At 46.1% G+C, this 8,911-nt stretch overlaps 1 protein-coding gene across 2 annotated transcripts; it reads right to left on the minus strand.

The window, feature by feature from the left end:
* Positions 1-1,987: 1,987 nt before the first annotated feature.
* On the minus strand, positions 1,988-8,385 carry LOC118212286 (beta-3 adrenergic receptor-like). 2 transcript variants are annotated; one of them, XM_035390008.1, is made up of 3 exons: positions 8,041-8,385; positions 6,571-7,949; positions 1,988-2,865 (listed from the first exon to the last, which is right to left on the minus strand). In XM_035390008.1, exons 2-3 carry the CDS (start codon positions 7,803-7,805, stop codon positions 2,847-2,849), a joined length of 1,254 nt encoding a protein of 417 aa, XP_035245899.1. In that variant the 5' UTR covers positions 7,806-7,949; positions 8,041-8,385; the 3' UTR covers positions 1,988-2,846. The 2 variants fall into 2 exon arrangements, with proteins under 2 accessions (XP_035245899.1, XP_035245898.1); XM_035390007.1 differs by having other exon boundaries at positions 6,571-8,385.
* Between the last annotated feature and the right edge of the window lie 526 nt (positions 8,386-8,911).

An 8,911-nucleotide genomic window follows, 5' to 3' on the forward strand; every position in this document is an offset into this window, starting at 1 on the left:
TATCCAGGGCCTAAAATCTTCAACCTTTGGGCTGAAGAGTTTAGCCCCAGAACTCAAAACAAACCTTAAAGATGTCGACATCATCATTCTACAGGAGACATGGTGTAAAGCTGACACTGTCACCTACTGTCCGAATGGTTATAGAGAAATAATAGTACCATCTCAGAAGCACAGCAACACTAATAGAGGTAGAGGATCTGGAGGATTAATCATTTGGTATAAATGTGATCTACATAATCAAATTGACCCCCTAAAAATGGGCAAATATTACATATGGTTAAAACTAAAAAAGAGCTCCTATTAACAAAAACTGATTTGTTTATTTGTGCAATATATATCCCCCCCTCCGAATCCCCCTACTTCTCAGAGGACATGTTCCCCACCCTTGAGACAGAGACATGTCATTTCCAGGCCCAGGGAAATGTGCTCATCTGTGGGGACACAAACACACGCACAGGAACACTTAACTGAACTCACAGACCCACAAGGGGACATTTACATCTCAAATGAAAATGTCTCTCACACTTTCACTCTCCCCCACAGGAGCAACAGTGATCAGATCATCAACAAGAGTGGAAGGGACCTCCTGCAGCTCTGTCAGAGCCTCAGTCTGTACTTTGTCAATGGTAGGGTACGGGGGGACAGCCTGGGTAGATTCACCTCCTGCTCACCTCTTGGCCACAGTACTGTAGATTACATGATCACAGGCATTGACCCTTCCTCTCTCAGCTCATTCACTGTCAAACCACTAACCCCTCTGTCTGATCACAGCCACCTTACCCTGTTTATTAAAAGATCAGACATTAAAATGGCACACACACACACAACCCAGTAAGCTGTACAATATCAGAAATTCATACAGATGGGACCAAAACAGTGCAGAACAATACCAGAAAGCAACTGATACCCCAAAAATCCAAACACTTCTAGATAACTTTCTATATTTTACATACTCTTACAGTAAAGAAAGCCTCAGTCTAGCAGTAAACAATATTAACAATATATTCAGACAAACAGTAAAGGAGGCACAACTGAAATTGCTTGCAAACAAACCAAAAACTGCAACAAATAACAGCTGGTTCGAAACAGATTGGAAAATGATTAGGAAAAAACTTAGAATGCTATCAAACCAAAAACAGAGACCCCCATAATGCTGATATACACTTTCTTTACTGTGAGACCCTAAAACTCTACACTCAGACTCAAAAACAACAATACAACAAACAGCAACTGACACTAATTGAGGAGGCAATCAACACAAACAACTTTGGCAACATTGGAAACACCTAAACAAACCTCAACACCAGGAATTGGCTATACAAAACAGTGATATATGGACAACTCATTTTAAAACACTATACCACACTGTTCAAATTGATGTAAACACAGAGCAATCTCAAATTCATGAGAAGCTGACTAAACTGGAGCTAGCTATAAAAGACAATCAGAATCCATTAGACTCCCCAATTATTGAGCAGGAACTCCTTAAGAAACTGCAGGCCCTCAAATCTAAAAAGGCTTGTGGACCTGATGGCATCTTGAACGAGATGTTATGTTATGTTGTTATGTTAACAAGTTCTATGATTTCTAGGATATTGGCTATATCCGGCCACATACATTGGCCGATGGACATGACCTGTTGCTTGTATATATTCATTGTCGTCTTTTCATAGGATATGTTGACAATACAGAAAAATTTTGAATTACGAAGCCAGACTTATCCTTTAAATAAGTTACGGAAAATAGTTATCCATCTATATCCTGAGCAGGGTCCTGAGCTATCCCTGCGTGCATTGGGCGAGAGGCAGGAACACACCCTGGACAGGCCACCAATCTATCACAGGGCAGGAAATAGTTATATTAGTTAAATTAGTTAAATAAGTGTTCGGAAAGAATTGTTGATACTTACCAGAGGTCTGTGAAAAGTAAAACTGGTTACGTTAAAGGACTGTGAAGCAAGTAAAGTTAAAGACAGTAAGAGTGCACATCTAGGAGAACCATAGGTTTATTTGCAGAAGTGAAGTCTGGTCAACACAGTCTTCTGCAGTAGATGTTATTACAACTCAAAGCATTTATCATGTTGATGTACATTCAGTGGGGTGAAATACTAGTTAGCGTTAGGTATCTTGGACTTGGGGGGCCCACCAATGTAGCGTGAATTAAGATAATACACTTCTGAAGGAAACATAGGGGTGTTCCTATATATCCTGTTTATGCTGTCGTACTGTGAAAAAGAGGTGTGTAAGAACTCTAAAAACTGTATGAAAATAATTGCCTCACAATGTATAAAAGTTTTACTGTTCAATCTTCAGATATGTATTGTTCATACTGCTTAAAAGCTTAAAAAATGTTTTTTTTTTAATTTTTTAGTGGAGGAGGGTGTTTAACAGTTATGCACTACAAACTTTAAAAATGTAACCGTTCAATTAAAAGGAAAAGCATAAAATCTTTATTTTATTTCTACTATTTTACACAAAAGCCTTAGAAATATTGTCAAATAAGGTAATGCCACAATATCACAGCTCTCACAGAGAATGCAAAAAAAAATACAAGAACAAGGATATAAGAACAGCAAGTGAACTTTTTTGTTTTGTTGAAAAGTTTTTCTTACAGCAGAATTCTGATTTAAGGTCCAGGTTATTTCATGATACTGAGCTTGGTTGTACCGAGTATTCTCCTTCCTCCATGTCAGAAGAGAGCTCCATTTATCCTCCCCATGATTAGCTGGCCCCTCACATTCAGCATATTGACAACCAGTCACAGATGCTGTTTCTTGCTGCTTTGATCAGTTTCCCCAGCTGGGCCGAGCACAGTGAAGTCTCTCACAGTCACCGGCCATCTTGTGCTCATGTTGATGGCTGTCTCCTGTAGGCAGGAACACAAATGAGGTGTTATTGCATGATTGTTTTTGCAGACTTAAATTATTTTGCAAGTTGTGGGACAGTGCTAAAACCAACCTTAGCCAAGGTGCAGCTAAAATATCCTTAAAGTGTCCAAAGAGATACAGAGAAACACTTGCTTGATAAATAACAACTTCAAATGTCTAAAAGTAACTTAGTAAGTAAGTTAACAAGCACGTGTTGAGATTTTCCAATCATGGTACTTTCATATGAAGGGCTTAGGAAAGTGTATGAAGGGGCACGGAGGATGGGCATGTCATTGTAATAAACCTCTGAGGATTTGAGGAGAGGTTAAAGTTCACTCACCCACAGGGAGTGAATGCGATTGGCTGGCTGTTACCTGCTCAAGGCAGACCTGTCATCTGCATGTTGTCGAGTGCAAAAAACATCCACCGAATGGCTGTAATGCAGCTGGCCTCTGTGTTCTCAGTGTTGTGGCCTGTCCTATTGGAATGTCTGAAGATCAATGGGATCCCAGATATATGCTATATGACCAAAAGTATCTGTACACCCCTTAGTCTGGGACTGTTTTTCATGGTTTGGGCTAGGCCCCTTAGTTCCAGTCAAGGCAAATCTTAATGCTACAGCATACAATGATATTCCAGATGATCCTCTGCCTCCCCAACAGTTTGGGGAAGGCCCTTTCCTGTTTTACAATGGCAATGCCCCTGTGATAAGCCTGCAAGAGAGGACTGCAAATGAAGGCTGGTCTCAAATACACAACATGGCCAAAAGTGAGTGGACACCTGACATTCAACACTTCATCCAAAATGACTGGCATTAATATGGAGTTGGCCCAACCTTTGCTGCTGTAACAACCTCCACTCTTCTGGGAAGGATTTACACTAGATGTTGGAGCTTCAATTCAGCCTGAAGAGCATTAGTGAGGTTGGGCACTGATTGGGCGACTAGGCTTTCAAATTCATACCATTTATACCATAAATGTGCCAAGTTTCCACACCTTAGCCTGCACAGAGGGACTTCTGCGTGATGTACAGAATTATGAGAATACCGGAAAATTCCATGAACTGAAAAACATGTTTTCAATAAAAAAATGGGTAAAAAATGCCCCCTCACACAACCAACTGAAGGTCCCTAAAGCTAGGGACACTTTACATGATTTCCACGCCCAATTTGAGAATGATTTGGGATCTGGCAGAGTTTGAGGGAGGGTGCGCGTGTTTTTTAGGCTATTACACAAATTTAAGCTCCAATTACGGATACACTACCTGTTTTGTTTCTAATAATTTTCACTGTTGTGTTTTATTTGTTGTTTGTGAATCAGTAATTGCTTACCTGTTCAAATAATCAGTCTCCTTTCTGTTTGAGTTTGTCTACTTTTAGGATTTCTCTCTAGCCAAAGTACCAAACCTGGGAACCAGTGCGGTTAAATGTGATCTGGGCTCTGGTTGTTAAAGTGAACCTTGCGCTATTTGGCCATTTGTGCTACCTTGGCAGGTGGACACAAGCGGAACGGCCCAAAAGGCCCTTGTTGTAGGATGATCATAAAAATCTCACAGTTTTAAAAGTCCAAAAATACTGAAAATGTTTTTTTTTCACTGAAATTGAATCAATAATAATAATAATAATAATAATAATAATAATAATAATACATTTATTATTATTGTTGTTATTATTGTTGTTATTATTATTATTATTATTATTATTATTATTCCTTGCATAAGTGCAGCACTGGCTTAGCTATTGGTTCATTTAAACTTCATTTTAACTAGATGCTTAAATAAAAATTAGCATATGTTAGTCATAAGGTATCTATCATCAGGTATAGGCTGTTTTAATCAGTAGTATAGGCTAAAAGCTTCATGTTAGTGTAATTTAATATTACTTTCAGCATTACAAATATATATGTTTCAGAGTTCAAGACCTCCATTCCCAATGTGTTTTTTTTTTTTTATCTCTGAGGTTCTGGGTGTTCTTCATGGATAGATAGCTGTACTACCTGTGCTATACTAGCATTCACAACCTCCATTCCCAATGCAGCATCCTGGAGATTGTGCTCTGTTTGATTTGATAGTGGTTTATGTGTATTGATTTGCAGAGGCACATAACACTGCCCCTGACTGCTCATTCCGTGCCACCCAGGCCCTGTTCTGCTCCAAATGGAGAGAACTCTGCCACCAGGCTATGACCCCTTCTCTGTACCCAGCAGTGCCGCATGAAATGCCAGGACCCACAAACCAAATGTGGGCACGCTACCTCAAACTCGCCCAACGTGGGCACGCTCCCTCAAACTCGCCCAACACGGGCACGCTCCCTCAAACTGGCCCAACACGGGCACGCTCCCTCAAACTGGCCCAACGCGGGCACCCTCCCTCAAACTCGCCCAACACGGGCACGCTCCCTCAAACTGGCCCAACACGGGCACCCTCCCTCAAACCGGCCCAACACGGGCACCCTCCCTCAAACTGGCTCAACACGGGCACCCTCCCGCAAACCGGCCCAACACGGGCACGCTCCCTCAAACTGGCCCAACACGGGCACCCTCCCTCAAACTCGCCCAACACGGGCACGCTCCCTCAAACTCGCCCAACACGGGCACGCTCCCTCAAACTGGCCCAACACGGGCACCCTCCCTCAAACCGGCCCAACACGGGCACCCTCCCTCAAACCGGCCCAACACGGGCACCCTCCCTCAAACTCGCCCAACACGGGCACCCTCCCTCAAACCGGCCCAACACGGGCACCCTCCCTCAAACTGGCCCAACACGGGCACCCTCCCTCAAACTCGCCCAACACGGGCACGCTCCCTCAAACTGGCCCAACACGGGCACGCTCCCTCAAACTGGCCCAACACGGGCACGCTCCCTCAAACCGGCCCAACACGGGCACGCTCCCTCAAACTCGCCCAACACGGGCACGCTCCCTCAAACTGGCCCAACACGGGCACGCTCCCTCAAACTGGCCCAACACGGGCACCCTCCCTAAACCGGCCCAACACGGGCACCCTCCCTCAAACTCGCCCAACACGGGCACCCTCCCTCAAACTCGCCCAACGCGGGCACCCTCCCTCAAACTGGCCCAACACGGGCACCCTCCCTCAAACTGGCCCAACGCGGGCACGCTCCACTGTGCCAGAACTGTGCCAGTGCTAAAACTGAATTTGTTATCAGATGATTGTCGACTTCCTCGGTGGGGAAGACCCGTCTTGTACATTTGATCTGAACCTGAATTCCTTCAGTAAAATATCTGTGTAGACGTTAAGCAGACTTGGATAAATATATATACAGAGATAAATAAGATCATGTGATGTAAGGGTGGTTGGACTATGCTGGGATGAGAATGATCTAGACTGGTTCCCTTTCCATGTGGGGCAGTGACTTCAGCCCTGGGCACCAGGAGGGCATGGAGATGGCCAGCGACAGCCCCCCCCATCCCCACCCCCGCCCCCGCCCCCGCCCCTGCCCCCGCCCCCCCCAGACTATATGGAAATATAGAAAGCAATATCTGTAATTGCTAAGTGGAAATGCATATGAGGTTTTCATAAATCGTACTGAAGAATTGTTGCTTTGCAGTATATTTCTGATCTGGAAATGAATGTGATCAGTTTATTTTACAGAACTACTCAGTCCTGCTGCCCAGCCCAATGCAAAGCAGGCTGTGGGATGGCTAGGTGCTGCGTAACGGGGTCAGAAAGAAGGGTGTGACTTACGCCTCATTCTGGAGCTCAGAAGAGCCTTCCAGCCGCATGCTGCCGTTGGATTCGGGGGGTTCAGCAGGGGGATCCTTCCCCCAAAACCACCCCGGGGTCCCGTTCGTCAGTGCCCCGCCTCTCTCCGCCTCGCTCGTGGGGCAGGGCCAGTGCGCCTGGCACCCCTGGTAGAGGCGGTTGATGCGTGGGCGCGGTGGGGGCCGGCACAGCAGGGCGCGGAACGCAGCCCGAAACTCTGGGCTGTGGCAGTAGATGATGGGGTTCAGGCCCGAGTTGGCGTAGCCCAGCCAGTTGAGGAAGGTGAAAAGCTCGTAAGGTGCTCGTCGCCCACAGACATTGGCGATGTTGGCGATGAAGAAGGGCAGCCAGAACAGGGTGAAGGAGCCCATGATGATGCCCACAGTGGCGAGCGCCCGCCGCTCCCGCATGGCTGCCACCCAGGCCTGCGCCCCCTCCGATGCCCGCCGGTGAAGGCCGGGGGCCTCGCAGTGTGACCTGTGCGACCAGAAGCGGAGCTGCTCCCTGTTGATGGCCCGCTGTTGGCGCGAGGCGATGAGGAGGACACGGGCGTAGACGAAGATCATCACCCCGAGCGGGATGTAGAAGGACACCGCAGAGGAGACGACGGCGTAGGGTCTGTTGGTGATGAAGTCGCAGCAGGTGTCATCTTTGTAGCAGTCCTGAGCCTCACGGTCAGTCGTGTCCTGTACGCGGTAATACCGCGTCATGACGGGCACAAAGGAGATGAGCGCGGCCACCGCCCACACCGCGCACACGGCCAGCCGCGCCCGCCGCTTGCTCAGGAGCGCGCGGTGCCGGAGCGGCTGCGTGATGGCCACGTAGCGGTCCACAGCGACCGCGCACAGCGTCTCGATGCTCGCCGTCACGCACAGAATGTCCAGCGAGATCCAGAGTTCGCAGAAGCGCTTGTCAAGCTGCCAGTTGCCTGTTACCACGGTAGTGGCCCCCAGGGGCACCACCAGGCCCCCGACGATGAGGTCGGCGAAGGCCAGCGACGTGACAAAGATGTTGGTGGTGGTCTGCAGCTGAGCGGTGCGCACGATGGCCACGATCACGAGCGTGTTTCCCGCCACGATGACCAGGACGATGGCTGCTATGGCCATGCCGAGCCACAGTCCCCCAGCAGGGTGGTAGGGCCCCGTGTCATTCATGCCAGCGTGCTCAATCAGGTGATCAGCAAGAAGATGCTTAAAACAACCTGACACATTTTCCATCAAGCCAGTTCTGCCTGTAGAGAGCTTGAAATGCCTTTTGGTTTCATTGTGGGTATACTGGTCAATAGTTCCCCCGAACTACAGAAGGATCCTTTGAGCTCAATAATGGAGCTGGCATTCTCTGTTAAAGTCCCAGGACCAGACCTGAAGTGATACGACACCTTATATGGTTGCGACATTACGACAGCAATTCATATTTCCAAATGAAATATCCACAGATATTTTCTAAACTTACCAAAACGAGCAAGCAGATATATGTGACTTCTCTTCAGATGTTTGTGTCTTCATACTGTTGTAGAAAGACCAATAATGATAATAATAATAATTACACAGATTTTCTTTGTCTTTCATATCGTTCCAAAATAAGAAACCTTGGAAGACTGCGACCAAGTTGTAAAAAAAGTTGTATTAAAACAAAACGAGCGGACTTTTATTCCGAGTTTCGGTTCGATAACGTATCATCCAGTCGGGCATGAGAGTTGGAGCAGTCCTGTCGAAAAAATTAACGTTGCATTTTCAATGCATCCTATCCCCTCCTTCCGGGCTCTTGTGTCCTCGTGGGGCAGCAGTGACAAGTGCACGCCCGGCTCAGTCTGAAAGAACTTTATTCGCACCACTGCGCGAGGGGAGGGACCGTGCGCAAAGCGTGTAAACCAAGACGCCGCTAAAATGCTGTACAGTGTCGTTTCGCGTCGCAGCGCATCAATATGTTCACCATAAAGTGAAGCATTTTCTTGTCGCGCTAAACTGTGCGTGGGAAGTTCTGTAAAACCTCGGGTTGAAATGTGCCGAAGAAAAACTAAAGAGCACTTTCCCGTGATTATTATTACTATACGTTAGTATTATTGTTATAATAATAATAATAATAATAATAATAATAATAATAATAATAATAATAAAACAATCGGTCAGCCACTTTTCTATTTCCGTTTTAAAGATATGGATTAGTGATTTTAAATTTTTTAGAGGAATAAAGCAGTGTAATTCGATGATTGCTTGCAGATGGTTCCTATTCCAATGGCTGTATGTGAAACGCCACATGAAGCCTGTGTCAAAAAAAAAAATAAAGCTATGTGTTATGAATATGAAAAATATATGGCGTTATC

Source organism: Anguilla anguilla, chromosome 14, assembly GCF_013347855.1.
Source record: "Anguilla anguilla isolate fAngAng1 chromosome 14, fAngAng1.pri, whole genome shotgun sequence".
Taxonomy (NCBI): domain Eukaryota; kingdom Metazoa; phylum Chordata; class Actinopteri; order Anguilliformes; family Anguillidae; genus Anguilla; species Anguilla anguilla.